This window comes from Drosophila hydei, unplaced genomic scaffold (assembly GCF_003285905.1).
Source record: "Drosophila hydei strain 15085-1641.00,03,60 unplaced genomic scaffold, DhydRS2 tig00008122-arrow-pilon, whole genome shotgun sequence".
NCBI classification, from domain to species: domain Eukaryota; kingdom Metazoa; phylum Arthropoda; class Insecta; order Diptera; family Drosophilidae; genus Drosophila; species Drosophila hydei.
The window spans coordinates 192,487-219,684 of NW_022045833.1; the positions used below are offsets into that span (position 1 = coordinate 192,487).

General features: G+C 40.1%; 3 protein-coding genes across 6 annotated transcripts in view; 1 reads left to right on the plus strand and 2 right to left on the minus strand.

Moving 5' to 3' along the window:
• The window catches only part of LOC111604336 (cyclic nucleotide-gated cation channel beta-1), an 81,008-nt gene extending 54,274 nt beyond the window's left edge, over nucleotides 1-26,734 (plus strand). The window contains exons 3-12 of one of the 4 annotated variants that reach the window (XM_023322431.2): nucleotides 3,595-3,997; nucleotides 4,059-5,137; nucleotides 19,059-19,210; nucleotides 19,463-19,604; nucleotides 19,678-19,827; nucleotides 24,150-24,317; nucleotides 25,401-25,617; nucleotides 25,671-25,816; nucleotides 25,929-26,276; nucleotides 26,698-26,734. In XM_023322431.2, the coding sequence (XP_023178199.2) occupies nucleotides 3,595-3,997; nucleotides 4,059-5,137; nucleotides 19,059-19,210; nucleotides 19,463-19,604; nucleotides 19,678-19,827; nucleotides 24,150-24,317; nucleotides 25,401-25,617; nucleotides 25,671-25,816; nucleotides 25,929-26,239 (2,768 nt within the window). In that variant the 3' untranslated portion in view covers nucleotides 26,240-26,276; nucleotides 26,698-26,734. The remainder of the gene's footprint in view (nucleotides 1-3,594; nucleotides 3,998-4,058; nucleotides 5,138-19,058; nucleotides 19,211-19,462; nucleotides 19,605-19,677; nucleotides 19,828-24,149; nucleotides 24,318-25,400; nucleotides 25,618-25,670; nucleotides 25,817-25,928; nucleotides 26,277-26,697) is intronic. The other 3 variants (XM_030225163.1, XM_030225164.1, XM_023322438.2) reach the window with 3 other exon arrangements.
• LOC115483390 lies at nucleotides 15,437-16,047 on the minus strand. Its single transcript, XM_030225165.1, has one exon. The coding sequence runs from the start codon at nucleotides 15,790-15,792 to the stop codon at nucleotides 15,514-15,516; it is 279 nt and encodes a 92-aa protein (XP_030081025.1). The 5' UTR covers nucleotides 15,793-16,047; the 3' UTR covers nucleotides 15,437-15,513.
• On the minus strand, nucleotides 16,535-17,243 carry LOC111604406 (C-type lectin 37Da-like). The gene has a single exon (XM_023322462.2). It carries the CDS (start codon nucleotides 17,225-17,227, stop codon nucleotides 16,655-16,657), a length of 573 nt encoding a protein of 190 aa, XP_023178230.2. The 5' UTR covers nucleotides 17,228-17,243; the 3' UTR covers nucleotides 16,535-16,654.
• Nucleotides 26,735-27,198: the final 464 nt, after the last annotated feature.

Sequence of the window (27,198 nt, forward strand, 5' to 3'; positions counted from 1 at the left end):
TTCCGTCTGGAGGCTGGGGTCCATGACAAACTGCTCGACCATTTAAGTCGTAGATTTTTCATTTTTCATCTTTAGCTGCCGCTGCTAGTGCTGCTGCTTCTTCACTTGCTTGAATCTCTGCTCCCAGCAGCTGGCCAAAAAGACAACAAAGTTTAAATTAATGGCACTCAACTATTAGCAAAAATTAAAAAGCCAAGGCGTTTGCTTAGCACAGAGTGAGCGAAACATAGAGAGAGAGAGAGACAGCGAGAGAACTTGTGCAGGGCGTGGCAGTTACGCCCATTGTTTTGAGGCCAGAAAGCAGCGGCAAACTGTGCGCCAATTAGCGCTGACAGCGTTTTGAGTCAAGCAACAGGCCCAGCGGGCGAAAGTGTGGCGAGACGGCTAGAGTGTGTGTATGGACGCGTGTGCGTGTGTGTGTTGCCTGCAATAAAACTTTTGTCTACATGACATGGAAATGCACTTTCACTTGCCCAAAAAATATGCCCAAAACGAGCTGCCAAGCAAATATGATTGCAGCTGTAACTGTAGCAGCTGCGGCTGTTGCTCTTAACTTGGTCAGCAGGCTTTAAGGTTAAACGTCAGCTGTTGCTGCTGCTCCATGCATTTATTATAAATTTATGCAATTGTATTAATAAATTAATTGGACTGATTTGTGTGTGAGAATGCCAGAATGTGCGTGTTTGTGTGTGTGTATGTGTGTGCGTGGCAGCTAAATTAATTTGAATTTACTGCGCAACTCCAGCAGCAGTAAGTGCAAATACATGTCGCTCATACGCCGAGTTTGCCACGCAAAATTAATTAAGCAATTTTGCATTGTGTGAGGGGTCATTAGGGGCGTTGGAGCGCCGGGGCTGTTAAGTTGGAGCACGACGGCCAAGGGGCAGCTATAAGTTTAGCCGGAGAGCTCTCTGATGCATTGCTTTGCGAACGCTAATTGAATTAAAGGTGTTCTTCAGCACAACGTCTCCTGCGCTATAATTAAAAGCGGTTGACCAATAATCAATTGACAGCGCAGCTGGAGACAGGTACAACAATCGCTGTAGCAGCAGCAGCTGACAGTTGACAAAGCAACAGCAACAGTTACAGTAACAGGCCAGACAGCCAGCCAGCTGGCTAGCTAGAAGTGTTGTCAGCATTCGAGTAATAGAAATAAATTGGCGCCGCCTGCAGCTTCAGGTTTAACTTCAGCTTCTTGGCTATTGTCTGCCACGGCAGTCAAGTGCCACTCGTGTCTGTGCGTGTGTGTGTTGGCTCATGAATTGCCAAGTACGCCCAGTTGCCAGGCAGCTGCTTGGAGCTAATGAAACGCTCGCTTGCGTGTGTTTGCTCGCATCCCTTTATGTGTTTTGGTATCTAATTTTTATTTTGTTGTACTCCCTACTCTTCGTTTGGATTCTGTTTTGTTGCATGCCCCATAAAGGCGCACGTAATTAAGTCTAACTTTATTAGCACATTTGTTCAAGTGCTTGAAGGTGTTGCGTTTCCATGCATGTGGCCCAAAAGCGAGGGAAGACATCAGAAAATGCCAAAATACCTGTACAGATGTGTGTGTGTGTGTGTAAAGTGTTTAATGAATAATATTTGAGTGTGTCTCGAAATAGCTTTCGGTGTCATTTAACTTATGTTTTTTAAATTGCAACGAAACTCGAAATTTAACAAATTTCCTTAAGAATTTTGGCAAAATTTTATAGCATACTTTTAGGCATAAGCTAAAAAGATGAATAAATATTAAAAAATATATTTATATGCAAAAATATTTGTATATTATATATATATGAAAATAATAAAAAGAATTGAAAAGTAAATTAAATGAAATTAAATAGTATAAATAAATATTTCTATTTAGGAAATATTTGTTGATTCTCTTGCACTTAAATATTCAAAGAAAAAAAATTGATTTGAATTGTTTCATATGAAATGTGAACTATTTATGGATATAGTTTATAAAACAAATACAATGATATTTATAGAATATTCTCAATTTATTTAAGCTCAGCTTCGAGTGAATTGAAAACATAGTTTATCATGTAAATACAAGAATTCAATTTTGTTGGAATTAAAACTCAGATTTAATTATTTAATGCGTTTTGCCACATATCTAAAACTGTTTACGTTTTTATCCATGGACCCGTTATTCAACCCTAAATTCACAGCATGTTTTATTTTATTTAATTAGAAAACCCCCCTCCTGAAACTGAAACTGAAATACATTTAGTTTTAGCTTTATTCGAGTAATGTTTATATATATATATATATCTATGAGTTGTTCGACTCTTGTTGTTGCTGTTAATTGTTGCTGAATGTTGTTGTTAATTGCAGTTGTTGTTAAAGGCCCAACCACCTGTAGCCACCAAACCACCAAACCACCAACCAACCAACCAACCAAACAACCACTACACCACCCACTCTCTCTGTCTGTCTCTTTCTTTCTTACTCCATCTGTGTCTCTATCTCTCTCTCCATAAATGTGTTTAAAGCAGCTTTCCCCTCCAAGCACACACAATAAAATGTTTATTATGAACAATTTGCAATTAATATAACTTTCTGTACACATTTCTCTTGTTTTTCACAAAAAAAAATATAAATGATGAAATTTAAACGAATAAAATTAAAATACACACACAAACCATGGCATAAATAAATTCAACTTGCATATGCAGCTGAGCAGCCGAACAAGGCCACTCCTACAGGCCGCCTTTGCCGTACAGCGGCCATTGATGGCGGTGACGCAGACGCCGACACGATTGCTGGCAATGACGTCAAAGCCACTAACGCACACGATGCTAGAGCTGGCGATAATGATGATGATGACGATGACGTTGATGATGCTGCAGCTGAACGATGGCGGCCAAGTGTGCTAAATGCAACAACTGTCACACTGGCAGATAGCAAACAAAACAAAACAACAGCAACAACAGCAAAACATCAAAACAACATAAGAAAAACAACAACAACAACAACAACAGCAACAACAACAAGAGCAACGAGTCTTGAGAAGGCGCCACGCGCTAGCTTTTTGAATATAATGCAGCCACGGCTATCATTGAACGGCATGCTCAATCCACCATATCCATCGCTGATGCCATCACCGCGTCCTTTATACCGTGATCATAGCTCCAGGTCCATCAATCCGCTAACTGCTTACGAGCAGCAAATGGCGGAGCTCGATGGCAGTTTCTATGGCAGCAATGCGGGTTATTTGGGCGGCAGTGCCGGTGGTGGCACCACATGCACCAACCTGACTGTGGGTGGTGCTAATACAAGTGGCGGCGGTGGTAGTGGTAGTGGTGTTGGTGGTATGGGTGGTGCCAGTGGCACACAAGTTGCTGGTGGTGTTGGTGGTGGTGCTGGTGGTGCCTTTCATACAACTGAACTTTCAATAACACCAACAATGCCAGCTGATGAGCAGTTTATTGATTTGGGTAGCCTGCGTCGCTTCTCAATCGATCGACAAAGCTTTCTGGGTAAGGCTGAAACACTGTGTGCATGAGTGTGTGTTGCTCCATATATATATATACCTGTTGCATAACCTCTCCATACCTGCCACAATTTCAATTATTCAAATTGTTTTTTTGAACTCTTTTCGCACAGATCTAGGCCCCAAGTTTGGCATGTCCCAGCCGAAATTCGGTCAGAGCGTCTCGCAACAAGGTTTCTTTACGTCGCATGACAGCCTGGCCACACCATGTGCATCCAGAGCATCGAACTCGCATATGGCCAACGTAAGCACTGCCTCCGAAATGGATTTATTGCACAACAACAAGCAACGCCCCAACAACAACAAGTCGCGCGGACGTCTGAAAACAATTGGCGGCGATCAGCCACTGCTGGGCACCTGGAATCGATCCACAGGCCGCGGCTCGCAGGATAACACGCTAAGTGGCGGCGGTGCTGGTGGCGCTGGCAGCGGTGGTGCTGGTGGCGGTGCTGGTGCCACCAACATGCTCATGGGTCATACACAATATGGCGGCAACTATTGCAATGGCACAGATCGGTGAGTAGCGACGTCTGACTCGTGTGGAACTTAACTTATTCTCTTTGTGTGGCACTTGCAGCTACCCGCGCTCGCGTTCGCAACAGCATCACAATGCCGGACAAGCGACGCACCACCCATACCAGCTGCAACACTCTGCCTCCACGGTATCGCACCACCCGCATGCGCATGGTCAATCGGCACAAGGTGGACCCGGACCACCTCATGGCGGCCATCCACACCATCAGTCACATGGTGGCAGTGGTGTTGGTGGTGGTGGTGGCATTGGTGGCGGTGCTGGTTCCAGTGCTGGTGGTGGACATGCAACACAGCCGCATCACCAGAAACCGCATCGTACTGCCTCGCAGCGCATTCGCGCCGCCACAGCTGCCCGCAAGCTGCATTTTGTCTTTGATCCGGCGGGGCGGCTGTGCTACTATTGGTCCATGGTGGTTTCCATGGCCTTTTTGTATAATTTCTGGGTGATAATTTACCGCTTCGCCTTTCAGGAGATCAATCGTCGCACAATTGCCATTTGGTTCTGCTTGGACTATCTGTCCGACTTTCTATATCTGATCGACATATTCTTTCACTTTCGCACCGGCTACCTGGAGGATGGGGTCCTGCAGACGGATGCCTTGAAGCTGCGCACTCACTACATGAATTCGACGATCTTCTACATCGATTGCCTGTGCCTGCTGCCGTTAGACTTTTTGTATTTATCGATCGGCTTCAATTCGATACTGCGCAGCTTTCGCCTGGTGAAGATTTATCGATTTTGGGCTTTCATGGATCGCACGGAACGGCACACGAACTATCCGAATCTGTTTCGATCGACGGCCCTAATACACTATCTGCTTGTGATATTCCATTGGAACGGCTGCCTCTACCACATCATACACAAGAACAATGGCTTCGGCTCGCGCAACTGGGTCTACCACGACTCCGAGTCAGCGGACGTAGTGAAACAGTATCTGCAGAGCTATTACTGGTGCACCCTAGCATTAACCACCATCGGGGATCTGCCCAAGCCCCGCTCGAAAGGAGAGTACGTCTTTGTGATATTGCAATTGCTATTCGGTCTGATGCTATTTGCTACGGTGCTCGGACATGTAGCAAACATAGTAACATCAGTGAGTGCAGCGCGCAAGGAATTTCAAGGTGAGTGCTAGAAAAACTCATTTACTCTAACGGTTAAGTGATGAAACGGTTATGTGGGAAAGTGAATTTTAGAAAAGTTAAGTTATAAAACTCAAATGTAGATAAATATTGAGTCTTTTGAACAGAATACAATTGGCTATGAACCGGTTATGAATCGGTTATGAACCGGTTATGAATCGGTTATGCATCGGTTTTGAACTGGTTGTGTAATGACAGATAAAATTGACTCTGAAAGCTATAAATGATTTATAATTGCAAAAATATCGCTTGATTGAAGGTGATTTAGTAAAGTCCAAAGCCAAACGGTTATAAAAGAAAGGTAATATTCCGTGAAACGTATATACTGATAAATATCAAGCTCTAAAATACAACATAGCTCATACAAAATGACTTTTAAATGTATTTATGAACCGTTTGCGAATCGGTTATGAATCGGTAATACTCAAAATGCAAAATAATATAAAAAATTTATAATATTTATTTATTTGTAAGGCTATAAAACCCAAATTAAACTAGCCCACAATCCAAAAGATTATCAAACTATGGAAATTATAGAGAAAAATAAAACTAAGGATAAAATGTTATTAATCAAACTGAGATTGCACCCTAAACTGCTCACAACTTTGGAGCGTATGTAAATATCATTATGACTATATTGAGGGGAAAATAGTAAAAACGATAAGCAAACAGGCTGAATACATTAAAAAGCAAAGAAGGCTTTAAGAGGTAGACCCAACAAAGGGCTCAACACACACGCAACATAAGTTGCACTCCAAATGTTTCTTAAAAACAAACTAAGCTTTAAGAAGAACAAAAAAGAATAGAATGAGGGAAATAAGAACGAAATGTGTGCTTGGGCCCGAAACGTAAAAAATAATTGTTAAGCTCTGGAGAGTTGCATAAATCACAGGATACAATGTTGAAATGTAATCATTATCCGTAGCTTGTTGTTGTTGGTGCTTCTTTCTATCCTTATCAGGAGAATTTTAAGCTGGAATTTATAAATTGTTGTTGTTTCTTTTTGTGTTGTGGCTTCAATATTTACGAGCTGTCTGATTAAACTGTTGCTCAGAGCTAGGTCTGTTACGCACACATCTGAAGCAGATACACATGCACATACATATGGGAACAATAATCCGCAGCCAAGATGCGGACAGACGTACAAAAGGACAGGCGAGTAAACGGATGGGATACATGCGAATAAAACCTGGGGGCTTGGATACATTTGACAAAACAGAACAATGAGCAAAGCTCCCGAAAGTATGCAAAACTTTTTGGCTTTGCCATTTTAGCTGCTTAAATTGAGGAAAATTTGTTGTGAGTGTGCGTGTGCCAGCAATTGTATACTATATATATATATATATAATATAAATAAATATATATATATATGGAAATCCGACTGGCTTACGTTAGATGTCTGCTCCTTTTTGCGGCAGACAAGATACAGCTCGTGCTCATGCAGCTTGAACAAGCTCCTTGAGCAACAGACTCTTGTGAGCTCAGTAGGCCATGCGGCCATTAGCTAAATGAACTCGTTTATTTGCTCCATAAATAACTGGGCAAAAATGCAAGTGTCGCCATTGCAACTGCGACCGAGTGTACTGTCCTTCCTGCCGACGTCCTGTCGTTTTAATTTCAAAAGAACGCCCAAGTCAAATGGTTGGCAAGCAATTCAAGAAAATGAACAAAACTGGCTGAGACGGGCAGAGATAGAGGGAAAGGCAGAGGTAGAGTGGCATGGACTTTCATTAGGCGAACGTCAGCTGAAAATATTAAGGCCACTCAACGCCAAACGAACCAGAGACGTCAGGGAAGAGAGAGGGGCAGAGAGTGTGTCGTCAGCAGTGGACACTGGCCGGCTGGGAACTGAAGGCTGTGGCCGTTGCTTAGGGCAAACAAAGCAATTCCTCTAGCTTCATTGATGGGCGTGGCAAGTGTTGTCACCTCCACACACTGATACACTCATAGAGAGCTAGAGGATAGCAGCCACATGCAGCTTTAACATGTTTACACAACACTTTTTCATATGCAAGTGTGAGTGTGTGTGTGATTGAGGGTTTAAGAGAGAGAGAGATTGGGCAGGGCAGGGCAGGGCAAAAAGTCAGCAAGCAAAGCTCAGCGGCTTAATGGACGAAACGTGCTGCTGCATTAATTTCTGGTTTTATGCACTCGAAACTTTTTTGTTTTTTTTTTTTTTTTACTCTCATATTTGCATGCAGCAAATCTCAATTTTTATTGCTGCAACGAATATGCACTGGAAATTTGTGAATATCATCTGTGTTACAATGAACTCAGATGTTTATGATCATCTGTTTAATCTGGAAGAAGATAGGCAAGAAATTCTTGCAAGCGCACTTGGTGACCGGCGTTGCCAGTGATGTCGGCTATTAACTTGATGCAATCTTTTTCGTCAATCGCTTCGCCCATGCTGGCCATAATGATCTCCAAGTCGTGTGCATTGAAATAGTTCTCCTTGCGACGATCGAATACGGCAAAGGCTTTGCTCAAGTTCTCTGCGCTGAACATGTCCTGCAGCTTGGGCGTCAACATATACAAAAACTGATCAAATCCAATATAGAAATTATTGTTAACATCTGCCGCTGCCATAAATTCGTGGAGCTCTGCTTCGGTCAGCGCATAGCCCACGTCAAACATGATCTGATACAGTTGGCGGATATCTATGTTGCCTGTCTGGTCCACATCATGTTTGTCGTAGATCAGACGCAGCTCAGCTAACAGCTCCGCGGACACAGGCGGCAGGGACATTAAGCTGATAACAAAAAATAATCAAAATAAGAACAAAATAAGTAAATAACAATTTCTCAACAACGAAAAACCAACTGACAATCAACTCAGAGTCGCAGCTTGAACTCGAGGGCTAATAAAACACTTAGGTGACCGTTGCGCTTCGCTGAGTTGGCAACTTTTCACGTAGTTTTTGCTTCTTTTTTTTGTGCCATGCCAAAGCCAGGCACAAGTTTTAGACCCACTGCTTGCCCCTTGCCACAATAATAATACATCATATAACCATGAACATGCAACGAGAACCATCCATCAATTTGTCAATTCAGCGCTTGCCGCTTCGAGTGCCTCCCCACCGACCACAAGAAGCAAACAACGATGCCTAATGCCTGCTGCCCACAGCCTGATGCCTGCTGATGCGAATCGCTGAGCTGTGCGGAAGTCGAGTTTGTTTGGCGTGCACAAAAAAAAAAAGAAACAAGCAAAAAAACATGACCAAAATCAAATGCAGCTATATTTTTTGGTGACGTTCAAATGCTCTTCAAGTGCGGCCACGCTGCGTATGTGTAATATATTTGTCGCATATAACTCATGCGCAGCGTGGACCGCAACACATGGAACTGTGTCAACAGCAAAATGTTAAAACCAAAAAAACGAAACACTGAGAGCAATTGACATTTTGCTGCAAGTGCATTGTAATTTGAATACTCAGCGCAGCTGCAAAAATTCTATTTGTTATCGAACTCTAGAAGTTTGTAGTGAGCTTAACAAAAACTATCCTTTAAATCTATGAATGCTATGAATACTATGAATACTAAATGAAAACTTTGACTAGTGTTTGCTTTGCATAACATTTCAAATCATTTTGGGGACAAACAGTCCTTGGACCTTTTAGAGAAGGTATTTGAGTGGGTTTTCAAGCTCATTTTAGTTGTCTTAAGAAATAATAAAGACTTAATTGAAAAATTATATTTACTATTTCTTTATTTACCATTTCTTTATTTACAAAACATTTTAAACTTATTTTTCCACCTCACTCACAGTGCAGATCTCTATTTACAGTTCCAGCTTGCGTTCCACAACACTAAACTATAAAACTCAACACATAAATCAGTTACCAAAGACCTTTGCTAACAGTTTTAACTTGTTTTAAACTGAAGAAACTTTCCACTTTCTTCAATAAAACTTTAAAATTCAACTTTACATAATTTCTTAAGCTCCATTCGAGGGTGTCGTTGCATTAAAAAGAAGCTGTCTAACTAGGCTGTCATTAATCTTCAAGTTTGCTCAAGTGCTTACAATTCTTAAGATAATTTATATTCATTAAACTTTTGCGCTTACTTTTCTGATTCAACTACACATAATCCTTTTTTATAATGAGAATTTGCATCCTCTTCTTCTTCTACTTGTTCTTTTTTTACTTCTCCGCTTGCAATCATTACGAACCCTAGAGCGTGACATTTTTGCGCTGATCTTTGATATCTTAACCTTTGCTTGGAAACTTATTTAGCTCCCTCCTCGTGTCTCTTTTTTTCTCTTCTTTAGCTCCCCTTCTTTGCATTTCACCTCTCTAGCTCTCTCTCTGTCTCTGTTTTGCAGGCAAATATCACAAATACCTCGAGTCATGGCTTAGGGCGCAACACTTTAGTGATGGCCTTCTGCTACATTAAGCAAACTCCCTCTGGCCAACAACTTAAAAACTTATATATTTACTTAGTAACACGCAGCCAGCCAGCGAGCCAGGCAACTCGCACTTCCACTCATCCTTACTCAGTTGCGTTCTCGTCTTGGTTTCATCTTGGCTCGTGCTCAGCTCTTCTTGTGTTGCGCATGAAAATTGATTTTCAAATAGTTGGCCTGCCTTTTTTCAAATTTGATTGACGTTATTACATTACATAACATCACATCAGCCGTACACACACTCACACAGGGGACTTATACAAGCAGCTGGTTTAAGTTATTCATCCATTTAGCCCCACTTACGGAACGGCTGGCTGCCTCCCTGCCTCGTTGGCTGGCTTGCAGGCAACAACAAGTGGAAAACTGTCATTATATTTGAGTTATTGATGGTTTTTCAAAATCATTTTAGCAACAATGTTGTTTGCCACACACATACACACTCACCCACACACACACATACAAACCCCAACACACAAGCTACATTCACGCTTAGTTAAACGCAATGGCTGCGGCTTGTTAACGCTAAACAGGCGCAAACTTTAAATGCTGTGCGATTGTTGTTGCTGCTGCTGCCGCTGTTGTTGGGGCTTTTGGCACAAATCCAGAAAATGCTTCTCAAATATGCCATTCAAAATTATGTTAATTTGTTGCTAGCTCCCGGCCTGCCAGCTCTTATGTAATTATTATTGTAAATAGTTTTTTATGCAAATTATGCGTCAGCAGCGCTGTCAACGCTTTTGATTGATGTTCTGCACACAACACGACACATTGCATGTGTATGTGTATAAGTGTGTGTCTGATTATTCGCTCTGTTGCCGCTGCGGCTATGGCTGCTGCTGCTGCTTCAGCTGGTCACTTGCTTGCTATGCCTTTAGCTGCAGTTGTTTACTGCAATTAAAACAATTTATGCGCTCAATTTACTCACACACACACCAGCACACTCTCTCACACACATACATACATACATATATATTCCTGCTGGGCACTGACTCTGTACTTTGAGATTTGTAGTGCTTTACGTGCAGCCATTTTGACTTGAACCCGTTTCACCGCTTGCCATCTCACTCTTTCGCTCTCAATTTTTATTAGTTTTTTTTTTTACGTTTTACTTGCAGCAATTGTTGTTGCTGTTGCCTTTGCTCTCGCACAATGAGCGCGTGTCTAAAAATAGAAATGAGCGACGTACGCACGAGTTAAAAGAGAGGGACGTACAAATTCGCATTCGCATTCGGCGCGCTCTTTTGCCTTTTGCCATTGCCTTTGCCTTTGCCTTTGCCTCAGTCTTCAGTCTTCAGTCAAGGCAGCGTCCATTATCCACTTTAACTTGGCCGCTTTCCCAGTATTGGTGAGCGTGTATGTGTGTGAATTTCGTTGGTTTCTGCTGCTAGTTGTTGTTGTTCGTTTCGCTGTTTGCTCTCGCTTGCCACAGCGAAACAACAACAACAACAACAACAAAAGCAACAGCAATGCTTCGTCGCCCGTCTAGCGTATGTAAGTGTGTGTGTGTTTGTGTTTGTGTGGGTCTTTCTAGCTGTGTATTTCTGTGTGTGTTTATGTTTGCTGCTGCTGCTGCTGCTGCTTATGCCCTACAACTGTAACCGTGAGTGCGCTTCTATGTGTAACTATGTGTATTTATGTGTGAATGTATGTGTGTGTGTGTGTATGTGTATTCCAATCAATATTGTAGACGCAGTCGCCGCTGTTGGCCGCTTTTGCCCATTAAGCTGCATGTACGCCAACTTACCGTCGTATTTTTAGAACATGGCTGTTTTCTTGTTGCTGTTGTTGTTGCTGCTGCTGGCATTGTGTGGCATGCATGTAGCTGCTCTTTAAGGGCAAAATATTCCATTATCCTTGAAAAGCGAATTTGCCAAGGATGTGGGGCGAATGTTCTGACTGCAGCTGAAGCTGGCATGCGCATTGTTATTGTTATTGTTATTGCATCGCTGGCTAACGGAGCGCATTTATATTTGTTTGCCGCCCGAACAAATCTACGAGAGCATCAAGCATTAAACATACTTACACTGCAACACTCAACATACAGCGTACAGCGTACAGCGTACAACAACATTCAACATTCAGCATTCAACATCATCAGGCACTTCATCAAGTGCGCGTGTTCCAGCGGTAACCGCATATGCATAATTAATGATACAAATTGGTTTTTCTGGAAAACTTTAGACGAGTGCGCATAAGAAAATTCAACCAATCAGGTTTTTTACAACGGACGCTGTAAGTGCTTAAGCAAGGCTTTTCAGCTATATTAAATTATTTCAGCTTTTAAGACATTTCTCCTCTTCGTCTCACCCGCACCCTATGCTGTTGCTTAAATATTTAATGCATTTGCAAATAGCTCTGAGGTGAACGGTATATTTGAAATTTAAATGTATATATTTATGTATTTATTTATATATGCATTTTTAAATTTTTTAAATTTACATCGAAATTTTACTTTACATATTTGGAACTACTCGAAATTATTTTAGAAAACTTGGGAAGAAACAAATATTTTCATACTGAAATTAAGATTTTAAGTCAAAGATTTCTTAAAAGTTAAGTTTGGCAATAACTGTACAGTAAAAAATTATTGAATATAGGGAAAGCAGCATGAGAAAAGCTTACAGAATATTTATAATAGCCCACATAACAAATTTAAGCTTTATAAGCCTTAAAGTTCTCGAGTTATAACGAGATATATATTTCTTAAAAAATAATATTTCTTAAAAAAAAACTTGAAGCGAAATCCACTTTAAGTTTAATGAAATATATGAAATATATTTAGATTAGAAGTACAAATATTCATATAATATATGAATATATTCAATAAAAATATTTTAATAGCCCATAAATCAAATTGAGGCTGTCAAACTTACGAACTTACACTCAAGTTATGAACAGATAATTTCTTTCAGTTCACTTTTAAGCTCATATAATTGACGTATTGTTCGTCCGAAACTACTTTCGAATCACTTCCCATAACATATCAGCTCAATATTAAGCTATTTTTTCTTCGACATTAACTTCTACTCATTTTTGAATGCAGTTCCGTCAAGAACTTTTTGTTTTTCCCATAGTCAGAGCTCTTTGTTCTTAGCTCAGCGTGCATGCACATGCACATCAGCGTCGCTCTTAAGTGGTTTCTAGTTAGTTTGCAATTTTCACTTGGCCAGTTACCCACACTGTTCACATACATACATACGTATATATATATATCAGAGACCAAACACCATATAACCCGGGCTATCAGCATGCTTCATGTGCTTTTTTGTCTTGGGCTTATGAAAAGGCAGGAAGAGCAAGTTTTTGTCACGCATATTTACTGTTTGTATAAACTCATGCCACGCCCACACTTCCCCCCATTGCTGCTGCATCCTGCTGCACAAAAAAAAAACTTGGCTACAGTTTGTTCGCCAGACAATGGCCTGAACTTTTGCACCCCAGATTTTTATATTGTTGCGCCACAAAAGGCAAAAACTCACACATGCCAACTTGGCATTCTTCTTCTTCTTTTTCTGTTTTTGTGCAGTTTCTTTGTTTTCTTGTGCAACACGCACTTAATCCCAAGCCCAGCGACAATTGTCTTGATTGCCAGACTGTCGGACGACTTTTAGCTCAGCGGTCACAATTTTTGTTGCCCATTGAGCTCTTAAAACTCTAAATGCAATTATGGTCTCAGATTAGTGCTCAAGGTGGCCAGGCGCCACAAAAATGTGTGCGCCACACGCTGATGCAACAACGGCAGCAGCAGCAGCATATCAAAATCCGCCTGTGGCAACTGTGGCCAAGCAGAGCATAAAATGAAAAATAAATATGAAAAACGAAGGAAAAATAACGACGACGATGGCAAATCTGAAGAAAAATGTGTGCGGCCAAGATGTGAAGCCAAATGCAGTTTACAAAAACCCCAACAACCCCCAATGCCGCGTGCTACCCCCAGCCCAACCGCAAGCCCCTTGGCTAGCCACGCCCCAGCGCTGTGGCTTACTTCGGGGCAAAATGGCAAATTAAATTTTGTGTCGGCAAAATGCAACGGAATGGAAAAATGCGTTGAAAGCAGAACGAAATGCAGCTGAGGATAAAACTGTGCAGCAGCAGCAGCAGCCACAGAGAGCAGAAATTAAATCTCAAATAATTGCTACATAAACAACCGAACCACAGTTATTGAGCCGAGAACAGGCCAGACAATGAAAATACATCTCTATATATATTTCTATATATATATATATATATATATATATATATATATATATATATATATATATATATATATATATATATATATATATATATCTATAGAAATTCTTTATTATTTTTGGGAATTTCGATTTGAATAAAATTCTCTTTCATGGACTATGCAATTAATATTTAGATTGATTTTCAATTGTTAAAAAAGAATTCAGAAAGCGTAACGTGACATGCACAAACAGTTCTAACAGGGCTAACACACACAGCTACGCCCCATTCAGAGACCCTCACGTCGCTAGCTTCATTGCCGGAATGTTAGCGGTGTCATGCAGTCAAACCGCAATAAAAATCGCTGTAATTTTGCATACTGTCGCCCTGCTGCTCCTCAACATCCATACATATATATATATATATATGTATATGTGTGTGTGTGTGTGTTGAGTGTGTTTCTGCTATCAGCAAGAGCATATATCCGTTGTATGTAATGGTTATGGCTGTGTGTGAGTGTGTTTCTGCCAAGACGCTCGTCGCGTTGCCATGCAATAATCCTTGGTTGCATTTCGTTGCCAATGAGTAAAGTTTTTTATGTTTTCTGGTGGGGAAAAGGGAAGTATGATAATCGATACCTCGATATCCGATACAGCTGCCAGCATCGCTTACGCAATATTTCTCACACAGAATCAGCAGCAACAACACAACAACAACAAGAGCGGCAAATAAAATAGAGAACCCACAAAGTAACACGCTTCATGGCGAAGCATGCAAAGTATTTCAAACAGCAAACGGATAAGCCCAACAGTATGCAATGTCTTCAATGCGAGCAATGTGTGCTATAAAGCATTGGAAAAGCTATAAATAAAGACAGAGAATAAAGATAGAGTAATTGGGTGTAAGAGAGAGCGAGTGAGCAACGCGAAGAGAGATAAATTATAAGATTAGGCTAAGGCCAACTTAAATTTGATCTAAGCTTACACAATGTATACTGACTGAGCCAAATGTAACATATAACATATATCTATCCAGATCTCATATATTATGATATAGAGTAGAAGAGAACAGATGAACAGAGAACAGAGAACAGTAGAACAGAACAGAGAACAGAGAAAGAGAACAGAGAACAGAGAACAGAGAACAGAGAACAGAGAACAGAGAAACAGAGAACAGAGACACAGAGAACAGAGAACAGAGAAACATAGAACAGAGAAACAGAGAACGAGAACAGAGAACAGATGAACAGAGAACAGAGAACAGAGAACAGAGAACAGAAGAACAGAGAACAGAGAACAGAGAACAGAGAACAGAACAGAACAGAGAACAGAGAACTAGAGAACAGAGACAGAGAACATAGAACAGAGAACAGAGAACAGCGAACAGAGACAGAGAACAGAGAACAGAGAACAGAGAACAGAGACAGAGAACATAGAACAGAGAACAGGAACAGAGAACAGATAACATATAACAGAGAACATATAACATATAACATATAACATATAACATAGTAACATAAACATATAACATATAACATATAACATATAACATATAACATATAACATATAACATATAACATATAACATATAACATATAACATATAACATATAACATATAACATATAACATATAACATATGACATATAACATACGGTGCAAATCTTACCTTCACCTTCAAAAACCAAACACAAATACAGAATTTCGGGTTTCATATCAATCGAATTTTATTTAATTGAAATTCAGCTGAGCAGTTTAATTAGTTTCCGTCATTAATTATTGCATTCACCAAAAGCATTTGTGTTTCTCCTTCTTTTGCGGCTGCTGCTCGCAGATGTGGGCGCAAGAGTAGTCATAATCTCGGACCACCAATCGGTAATTGGCCACGCCCCAATTGGCGTAGGTGGCGGCATAGAGCGTCAGGCAGTTGCCATCGTTCAGATTTGGTGAGCCATCAGCCCAGGGTAAATAGTTAGCCAGCAGACCCGTGCTCTGCCAGTAGAATTGAGTAGCATTGCCATAATTGTTGCCCGAGGTCCAGAATTCCATTGTGTAGGGAGCCATTACGTGCAGCCAGCCGATGAGCAGATTTTACTGGGTTTCATTCTGCAGACTTATCAGACCAGCTCCTCTGGAGCGACAGTCGCGATCGGCTTGAAACCAATCGCCCCACTTGCTGACTACCAGCAGGCACTTGTCGCCTAGACGAGTGAAGTTCCCACTGCATTCACCAGCCGCAGCATCGACGTGCTTCGCTGAATGCAGCTGCGCCAGCGACAGACTGGCTATAGCAAAGACCAACAGCTGATGCCACAACATTTCTTCTATTACTCATTAAGCAGAGGGCGTGGAGCGACCTTTTTATAGCAGGGCTGCGGTAAAGATAAGAATAATCCTAAACATGATAATGGAATCGATAAAGTAGATCAATTAACAATTGGAAGACTGCATAAAAGTTTACACTTCAATGATAACACTAAGTATACAAAAAACAATTCACAGAAATTTCGAATTTGACCAGATTATTATTGAAAACATGAATTAAGCCTGGGAGAGTTCTGCGAATGTCGTAAACAAGGCATACACATACTTAAAACAAGATCAACAGCCAAGTCTGTCTGTCCCTTTGCCTGGCCGCATATGAATATGTAGATTAGTGGCAAAGCAAATCTAAAACAAAATATTCAAATTTGTGAATTTCCAATTAATGTGGTCAATCAAACTCGACTAGCAAATTCAAACTTTCGATATAAATTCATGATGCAATTGATGAAAATATAGTAAAAGTTTTCTGTTTTAAATGCGGATTTATTTCTATTATTTATTTTAGTGCGAATTCCTTCAATTCAAAACAATTTCGAACTTTACATATTTGTATGAGATTTGCTTCAGCCCAAAATTCTCTTCTTAATATATTTTTTTTAAATTAATTTCTGGGAACTTGAACCGTTTCATAGGCATCAGGTTTGAGGCAGATACGTGTAGTGGTCACATTTTTAGCCGGCAGCAGCTCACAGACAGAGATAGCCCAGTTGGCGCAATTGCGAACTTCCAGGGAATAATTAGCAACGGTCCCCTGGTTAGCGGTGCCAGCGAGCATCAGGCAGTCGCCATTACTTGGCTTTGGCTGGCCTTTGGCCCAGGGTAGATACCGTGCCTGCTGGCCCGTATTCTGCCAATAGTAGATGCTCGAGCTGCCCAGTAAGTTGCCCGAGGTCCACAGCTCCAAGGTGTATGGCAAGTCAATATTTAACCAATTGGCTAACAAGTACAATTCCAGGCTGTTGTTCAGGCTGAGCAAGCCGGCGCCAATGGAGCGGCAATTGCGATCGGCCTCGAACCAATTGTACCATCTGGCTACACTCTGCAGACACTTCTCGCCCACCAGAGTAAAGTTTTTCGGGCAGCTGTTGACACCAGCTGTTTGGCTGCTGGCCATGTGCAGCTGGGTGCAGGCGAGGGCCACAATGGCTACGGTAATTAGTTGATGCCACAACATTTCAGAAAGTCACTAGAATTCGTTACTAACTAATTTATCGATGGATTTGCTGCTTATATACTGGTTACTATTCTGCTTATCTCCTGTTTCGTTTAGCGATATGATAAGCAGGTTTCACTTTTGATTGACCCGTGTCTTGCGCAAAAGACTTCGCCATAAATTATTGCTTATCTTGGCAAATGGAACCCCAGAAGACTTCACAGGAATTAACTGATAAACCGATTTAATAGTGGGCAATATAAGGAAGTTGAATAATTTAATTGAGAAGCTATTTGTTTGATAGAGATAACTCTCTATATTTAGCTAACATATTTCTGGGCTGACTCATGGCCCAGGAAGGTGGCTAAAATCTACGCTATGCGAGACCTTTCAGTCTGCTTTTTCATTTACAAGTTTGCTCTGAGCCTTATTCAAGCTATTTTCCTGCTGAATGTTATTTGCCGACTGCAATAATAATTCTAGCGAAACTTTTCGACCCGACACAATTGTTATTGGTCGAACGTTTCAACCTGTTCACACAGACTGGCTGACTGATTGGGCGACAAGGCATTGAGTTGGACAAATGATGCTATGATGAATGAATGTGGGCCAAGTGGCAAGACAAGGAAATGCGGCGGCTTCACTTGCATTATAGATGAGCTGCAAAATTAGTAGAAGTTCTGTTGGGAGTTGGGCTCGGCTTGGCTCGGCGTTTGTGCCTGCTGGGCCGACAAGCAATTTTATTTATTTGTTTTCAATCTGTTTGCTTGTTTGCCAGTTGGTTTGCTAATGTTTACACGAGCAAACAAAACTCGGCACCGCTCCTGCCACCCATGGCGAAAGCTCTCAGCCGTTGTCTGTCAATGTGCCACCAACAACAACAACAAGAACAACCACAGCAGCAGCAGCAGCAACAACATCGGCACCACCACCAATATCTACAGCCAACCGCAGTTGTCAATCGACAAATTGTGTCAATATTTGTTGCCTGTGACGTTGAGCCAAGTAGAGATTTAATTTCCTCTCATCGAGCACCGCTTGGTTATCCACTCAAATACACACACACACACATACAAACGCACACACAGACCTGAGAATAAAACAAAGAAGTTCGCAACTGCACTTCGGTGTCGCAAACGTTTGTAAGTTTCGCTAATTCCGTCTGTCAACATTGTTCAGATTGTGCATTTAGCACAATTTTCGTGCTCAACAAGAGTTATAATATAGACATATATAAATATATATATTTTTTATCTATATTCAATAGCATTCGCAAATTACTAAAAGCAGAAAGCATTTCCAAATAGCCATAACTAATTACAGACTAATATTACGCATACGCCAGGTGTTGCCAATTGAATTTCTTTTCATGTAGAATCTTTTAGCTAATCAGCCAAAGCATAAATGGCATTTACACTGACAGAAAAAAGGCAGCTTAGAATTATATATACTTTATATAAATTTGTGCACGAAACTGGGAATGAGAATGCTTAACTGACAGCATTCGACTTGAAGCAATCACAATTGAAGCACACATGACACAGTTTTTTCTCGCAGTGCTGGCGCATAATGAAATTTATGCAGAACAAAACGCTGATTTGGTCTGAAGCCGTAGCGATTAGTGGTGGCTGGGATGGTTCGGCTGGTTGGCTTTGGTGGTGCACCATCCAACGCCGCTGGTCATTCGACATTTGTATGCGGCAAGCGTTTCGATTTGCGTGTAATCCACAGCGCAAACAAGCGTGCATATATTATAAGCTACTTTATTTAGATATATGTAACGAGATATAGATAGATATATATATATATATATATGTATAGTATATGTATCGAGTACTATTGCTTTTTGCAGCCAAACTGGATGGAGTTAAGACGTACATGCGCATGCGGCGTGTTCCGAATCATCTGCAGGTGAAGGTCATCAAATGGTTCGATTACCTGTGGCTCACGCAAAAGTGCTCAGACGAGGAGCGCGCCGTATCCTGTCTTCCTGATAAATTAAAGGTAAATAATCTGCCCCAGGTACACTACGCCCACACGGCCACCCGGCGCCTTCTACATCTTTTTTGTAGGCAGCTGCTGTGGCAACACGAATTGTCCATTTGGTGTGGCATGTTGCCTGGTTTTCCTTTTACTTTCTTTTTCCTCTTGTTGCTTTTCTTTTGTTCGTTCGGCTGTCCTTTAATGCTCTGTGTAACAGAGCCGAACTTTGCTCCTAATACTGTTTCTCTTTCTGTATCTGTTTCTGTTTTGCAGGCTGAAATAGCAATTAACGTCCATTTAGATACACTTAAGCGGGTTGAGATTTTTCAAAATACCGAAGCGGGTTTCCTTTGCGAATTGGTGCTGCGACTGCGACCCGTGCTCTTCTCTCCGGGCGATTACATTTGCCGCAAAGGTAACTGACCAGCGTATTTATACATATATTTAAAACTTAATAACTCTTTCGCTCTCTCTCTCTCTCTTTGCAGGCGAAGTGGGCAAGGAGATGTACATTGTGAATCGTGGACGATTGCAGGTCGTTGCCGACAATGGCAAAACGGTGATGGCCTCGTTAAAGGCAGGTTCCTATTTCGGCGAAATTAGTATACTGAATATGGGCACCGCAGGTAAAGAACTTGGTAAATATCCCGTTTTAGTGCGACAGGCGGAACAATAGCAACAAACAAACAAAATGAATTTATGTAACTACCAACAACAACAAACATAAAGAACATCTACAGCAATTAGCCATAAAACACACTCAACCAGTTTTTAATCAATAATTCTTAATATACATGTTTCCTAGCTAAGTGTTTATGCTCGTCTATATCTATTCTCTCTCTCTCTCTCACTCTATATATATATACAGATACCCCCAAAAAAGTCCCCATAATAATAATCCCTTGCACTTCACTTTAAATTGAGTCAGCGCTCTTCAAGCGTTTCATTTAGTGGCACAAATAACTTAACTAGCATTAAACCACACGCACACTCTCTTCACATCCACTTTATCACTGTCTCTATTATTTTTCACATTAATTAATTAGTTTTACCCTCTTTGGCATAAAATTCAATAGAGCGCAACATTCGTAAACATTTCAGTAAATATTTTGATATTATTTTTAATTTATTTTATATTTACAATTCAATTGTTTTCATCTATACTCTAACAGCGGGAGTCGCTTACACAGTTTATTGGTTTTAAAAAACATAAACAAATATTTATTTTTACTTATAAATGGAAACAGCAATTAAAATAAAAATAAAAATAAAAATTCTAATAAGTGATAAGCTATGTTATCTTTAAGACTATCTTATTTTTGGCAAACGATAACAGTTATAATTGGCATATCTTATCAATTTGAGGTAATTCATTACATAGTTGCCAAGGCACGGTTTGACTAAGACTCGACTCTAGAGTATATCTAGATGTTTGCAACTTTTCTACTTAGGTAACTCTAGTTGAATATATATATTACTATATATACTGCTAGGTACTAATATATATACTATTATATATAATATTATATGCTAACATTTATTAATGATAGCCCTAATGAGTTGACCAAATTTGTCGCTTATCAATCAAATCTTGACCCAACACAAGAATATTTAACTTTAAATATATGACTTATCAAATAATAATACTTTAAGATAAGATGTATTTAACACATTTCAAGTTAATTAAGTATTTATCTGCAGTTTTTTATTGTCTTACTGAACGCTCTCTAGAGCAGCTAGAAACTGAAAGATTTTAGCATCTTATCTTATAGATACTCTAGACACTCGCTGTTTGTGTGAGCCAGAACATCTTATGATGAGTTTAGATGAACGAGTTACAACTCATTCAATTAAAACAATTCACTTTATATTGGGGCTTGCTTCCAGAAGCAGCTTTACTTCCGTTCAGAATTTTTACAGCACACTTTGAGCTTAGTTAGTGTAATTAAGCTTCGTCTGTAGCTGTAGCTGTAGTTAAATTACATTTTAAGTTTTTATTGTTCCTTTTTTATGCCCTTTTCATATGCTGTTTTCATGCGCAAAACAATTTTTGTTTCTTTCGCATATTTTTGCAATTTTGTGCCAAAAATTGTTTTCATAGCACGCTCCTAAAGGTATGCAATGCGCTTTTATAGACAGTTTCTCTCTCACTCACGCATACGCACAGTATTTCCCTCTCTCTCTTGCACACACAATGCTATAAACAACTTATCGCTGTCTCTTTTAAATGCCCTTCTGGTCGAACACAAAATTAATGAATGCCAAATGCAATTATTACACCTGCATGCATACAATATATATATTTATTTATATATATATTTATGTATATATATGTATATGTGCATAAATATAACGCAAAATTAAACAACTGCAATAAACTTCAATAAAATCGGCTTAAATCAGCAATAATATTGCTCAATTTATTGTTGCTGTCAAAGGAAATTTTGATTTTATTTGCAACCAAATTACAATTTCAAGTGGGTGCAATTTAAAGCGTTGTCAAATTGACTAAACTGAACGCAAGTCGACCGTAAATTGCAGCGATAAGTCACGTGCTCGGAATTGCAAATATATATAAATAAATATATATATTATGTTCAGAGAGAAAGAGCTCTTATTTGTGGCATACAATTAACAACAATGCACAAAATTAATCCTAGCTCATGCATAACATGTGTCTATATGAGTCTCTGTGTGGGTGTGGCATTGCATACTTGACTTGCAGCTGCCTAATTCGATTTGCAGCAGCAACTCAGCAACTCAGGAACTGAGCAACTTAATTTCATTTGATAAAAGGCTGACAAAAGTTGACTAAAACTTTTTGGTTCGTCTGGCTCAATTAGTCGTTGACTCCAGCTTGACAGACAATTGGCCAAGTTGCTGTCAAGCTGTTGTCACCTGCTGCTGCTGTTGCGAAACTTGAATCGATAACTAAATCGAATCGTTTAGTTTACCTGCATGATTTAAGCGCTTTCATCAAACAACCCCACAATCTACACAATTCAATTAGTGCTAAAGTCCTACCTCCCTCCCTCCCCCTCTCTCTCTCTCTCTCTCTCTCTCTCTCTCTCTCTCTCTCTCTCTCTCTCTCTCTCTTGTAGTTGTGAACGAATATTGTCTATTAAATTTACTTTTCTACTCAGCTCTAATTACTACCCATCCACTGTCTCCATGTCTCTCTTAACTATATCTGTGTGAGTCGTTGTTGTATTGCTTTGCCTGGCCGTAATTTAAACGTTTTGAATTGTGTTTGACAGTGTTTTAAATTAAGTATACGTCATGTTGTTGCCACAATTAAACATGCACTTCACACACACCCCCCACACACACACACACACAAATATATATTTATACTAAAATACTTTTCAACTTGCACGCCAACTTTTTGTATTCAATTACACTAAATAGTTAACAACATTTGCTACAACTTTAAAGCGTACAAAAATTTATGCATTCTGCATTTAGTTTACGTAACAATTTCGCTGAAATTTTAAGAGTTTTCCCAGATTTTAGTAAAGTTTGCCAAAGTTGTAAAGTAATATCTGTAGTCTGGCAACGCCCAAGCAACTTAACAGTTTCTTGTCCAAATTGTAAGCTCGTCAATGAGTTGCTGTCAAAAAGTTGATGGAAATTAATAATGGCAAGTCCATGACTAGCTACACGTTATGTTAGACAATGTGGCAACGCTGTGCATTGTAAATATTTAACAACTGCTGACATATTAGACATGAATTTTAACGTAAACTTCGCTTAGTTGTTGTTGTCATGCGTTCAATAAAACAAGGTGGCAACGCTCTATATTGCAAAAATATATATCTGCTGGCAAATTGAAGTTTCGCTAGATGTCTATAGCTTCAGTTTAGCTGTTAAAAATATATTCAGCGTTGTCATAAAATTAATGCTCGTCTCTTAAAACTCTAAGCTCGTTAAAAAGATATTGCCATAATATAAATTTGTATTTTAACAACCCATTAGTTTTGACAAGGTGGCAACGCTGCGCATTATTAAAGCATATCAACTGGCTGTATGTTATGCATAAGTTACCAAATAAACTTGAGGCCAGTCTATGCAACATTGTCATTACCTCTTTATCAGCTAAACCCAGGTGGCAACGCCCTGCACTGCATTCATTTACCACCTAGTTAAGTGAAAAGCGACGTTTATACCACTTAGCCTAAGAGAAGTTAACAATATTTGAATACAGCCATTGGCTTGAACTCTTAAGTATCTAAAAAGTCTTAAAAGTAGAAGAGGACAGTAAATATTCAGCAAAAATCGTTACGTATTCAGATTGAAATTGTTGCTGAAAGAGCAACTCAGCAGCTCGCAGCGCACAGCGCACAGCTCATAGCTCATAGCTCCAAATAGTATGCCATAAAAAATGCAAAGCACAATTTTAGCTGCTGAGCTGAGTAAACTGTTGCTGTTATAGCCGCTGTTCGCTGCTCGCTGCTTGATTGTAGCAAATGGTTGCCAGAACACAAGCGACAAACAGACAGATGGACGTAGAGACATAACCTAACTTTGTAGCTGTGTGTAGCACTTGTGCATCCAATAAATGCCCTCTCTGTGAGACTGTCAACCCAATTGCCCAACTTCCAATTTCCAATTGCAACAACTGTCTTCTATCTGAATCCAATTCAACTGTGCAGCTTGCAACCAATTGCCTGCATACCTTTCCTGGTTGGCATGCAATTTTAATGTGTACATCTGTGTGTGTGCGTGTGTGTGTGTGTCTTTGTCTTTGTTTGTGTGCAGTCAACAATAAGAACAACAGTGAACAACAGCAACAACAAAAACAATAACAAACGAAAAATACCTTTGGCAAGTTATTGATATTAAACTTTATATGCCCCCCCTTACCCCGATTCTCTGCGATTGCTTTGTCGCGCGCAAACGTGCAACTTGGCCACATTTGCCAACTTGCTGCAACTTGGCACTTTGTGGCACCTTGCAACAGGCAACAGACGCACCGCCAGCGTGCGCTCCGTGGGCTACAGCGATCTGTTCGTGCTCAGCAAAAAGGACATGTGGGACGTGCTCAAGGAATATCCGGCGGCACGCGTTCGCCTCGAGTCGATAGCCGTCAAACGTTTGGAGAAATACAAAAAGGCGCCGCTGGAGAAAGGTACGAGTACTCTCTCATCAAGTCATTAACTCCCAGAACAGCACACGCCCTACTCCAAATTGAAACCACAAAACCAGTGCATGTGCATACACTCAGAGAAAAGAAGCAGAAACAGTTCAACGTGTCGAATTGAAGAGCGAAATTCGTTAGTTGAAGTAGGAAAAGTTTTTGATACATTTTTTAAAATAATAAGAATTTTATTTAAATATAAAGTTTAAACTAGAATTAATATTTAAATTAGTAGAAGATACCTCTTAAAAGGAATTCATTATTTAATTCTTAATTTATTAATTTATTATTTAATTTTAATTAATAAGGAAAATTACTCTATTAAGACTGCTTACATTGAGCTACTTTTTAACTCTTTTAAACTGAACAAAATTTCGCTTTTATTGAAGAAAACTCTTAAGTTCTAACTTTAAACTCTTTTAAAATAAACAAAGTCTAATTTTATGAAAATTGTTCTTAAAGAAAATTCTCAATTTTAGACATTCAACTTTCATTTACTAACTTCTTGCTCAAGTTCTATTAGAAAATACATTAAATGAAGTATTATTCAGTTATGTTAAAGATATAAAAAATATTATAAAATATAAGAAGAAAAATTCTTATACGAATTCTTGTTTTAAGTTTTGCTTTTTAAGCACGTAAAAGAGAATCGTTTAAAAAGAAATTTATTTAAAAAAATGTGTTCATATTTTTAGATAAAAAAAGTATTCAAAAAAATTATTTAAAAGAAATTCAAGCTTCAAAAAAATATTCTAAATATTTACAAAATTTACAAAAGATAATCAATTATAATAAAAAGTTTCAATACCTTTTTCAAATAAAAATATTTACGTTCACAAAGTTCTACAACTAAATCAAACTTGAAAACTTGGAATAAATTATTTAAATAAATCTTAAACGAAAAATTTGCACTTTTCTCTGAGTGTATCAAAATGAATACCAATACGAATACGAAATACGATTGCCCCCTAAATCTGAATAACACAAATCGATTGTTTCTTTTGCTTTTCGTTGTTTCCCAATTTCCCCCCAAAATTGTTTTGCGGTGTGAACGTTTTTGATTTTAAAACACAGTCAAATACTTTAATGTAGTTGCCATGGGCCGTTGCCAGTCAACGCCGGGATTGGTGGAGAGCTGCGGTCGCACCACTTTGGAGGATATGTGGCTGCCACCAGCTGCTGTCAATATGCTGCATCATGTGCAGCAACATCAACAGCAGCAACAGCAACAGCAGCAACAACAGCAGCAACAGCAGCAGCAGCAACAGCTGCCCCATTCACACGGCTACAGGTGAGTCTTGATTGTTGGCTTGTCGCTAGGTAATGCACACTAAATGCTTGCAGTCCACGCAGTTATACGGAGCATTTGGTGCGTGCCACAGACTCGCCGCGTTCGATTAGTCCCAGTGCACACGGCTCCGAGGAGAGGCCACGCAGTCGCGCCACCTCACACCACTCAATGCGACCGCAATCGCAGCCTAGTCATACAGGTAAGCCGACATACGCCCACGTCTTAACATCCACTCATGCCAATCACTCTCTATTTCTCCCTTTCCTCTCTCTCTCTCTCTCTCTCTCGCTCTCTCCCTTGCTCGCCGCCAGGTCACATTTGCGATTCGAGCTCGCAGCTGGAATGCTATGGCGCCGGCGTGGGTGGCGCTGGCGGTGGCACCACGCCGCTGCTCGGCTCTCATGAGGCACTTGAGGATGAGATAAAGCGTTTGAGAGAACGTCTGCATACCGTTGAGTCTGAGAATCAGGCTCTGAACACAAAACTGTCGCAGCAGCAATGGGATTTGGAGAATCGTCTAGCCGAGATTGAAATGCAAATCTGTGGCGTTTCGTCCACGTCCAGCGTGGACCCAGACAACGAAGCCGAGGAGCTGGAACGGAATCGCGAGAGTATCATATAACACGGGAGCGTGCTGCCCCATCAGCATCAGCCGATCGGTATGGTGTACATATCATGTTCCTCATGACTCCATGATTCATACAACAAAATCCAAAAGAAAACATACAATATATATATTATATATATATATATATATATATTTGAACAAAAAAAGGGGCGTGGAGCACAGCCGCCCACAACGAAATGCGCCTCATAAGAATTTGCATCATACTCTTTGTCTCTCTCTCTCTGTGTCTCTCTGTCTCACTGTATCTCTCTCTGTCTCGCTTTTACTCTGTCAATCTCACTGTGTTTGTGTGTGTCACGCCCCCATACGCCCACAATATGCTGTACATGTGTTTTCTACTGTTTCTATATATGTGCGTGTGTGCGTGAGTCTGTGTGTGTGTGTGATTGTTGTGCATGCGGTTGAAATATTGCCAAATTGCCTTACTAACCAACTGACCCCGACGCGAACAGGAGCAGCAGCTGCTAGCACAAGCAACAGCAACATGACGAGGGAGGAGCAACAGGAACAGCAGCAGCAGCAGCAGCAGCGACAGCGACAAACTGGTCAAATCTTGCGACGCATGCAACGCGCCAGCAACAATGCAACACAAACAACAACACACAACAAGAACAGCCACAACAACAAATATTGCTCGCTGTAGTACAGAAGAGAATTGAGATGGGAGTATGAACAAACTAGAGACAAAAGAGCGCAAAGTGCAGGCTACAAAATGCCATACACCCCCACTAAAGGGCACTGCCACAAAGGTCTGCATAGGTCAATGCAATATGTACATAAAGCTAATATCTAAAAATAACTATAAAAATAAACCAAATTTCAAATTCAAAAGAAAACACAACTTAAACGTAAGCTAAGCTAATTAAGCGATTAAATTAGTCGAACTCGGAGAAGCTTTAATAGATATTCCGATAAGCAGCTCATGGAGTCGAACCATATAAACTGTTATTTAA

Coding starts and splice junctions, on each gene's coding strand:
- LOC115483390 (XM_030225165.1), bottom strand. CDS start 15,792: ATGGCTCCCTACACAATGGAATTCTGGACCTCGGGCAACAATTATGGC.
- LOC111604406 (XM_023322462.2), bottom strand. CDS start 17,227: ATGTTGTGGCATCAACTAATTACCGTAGCCATTGTGGCCCTCGCCTGC.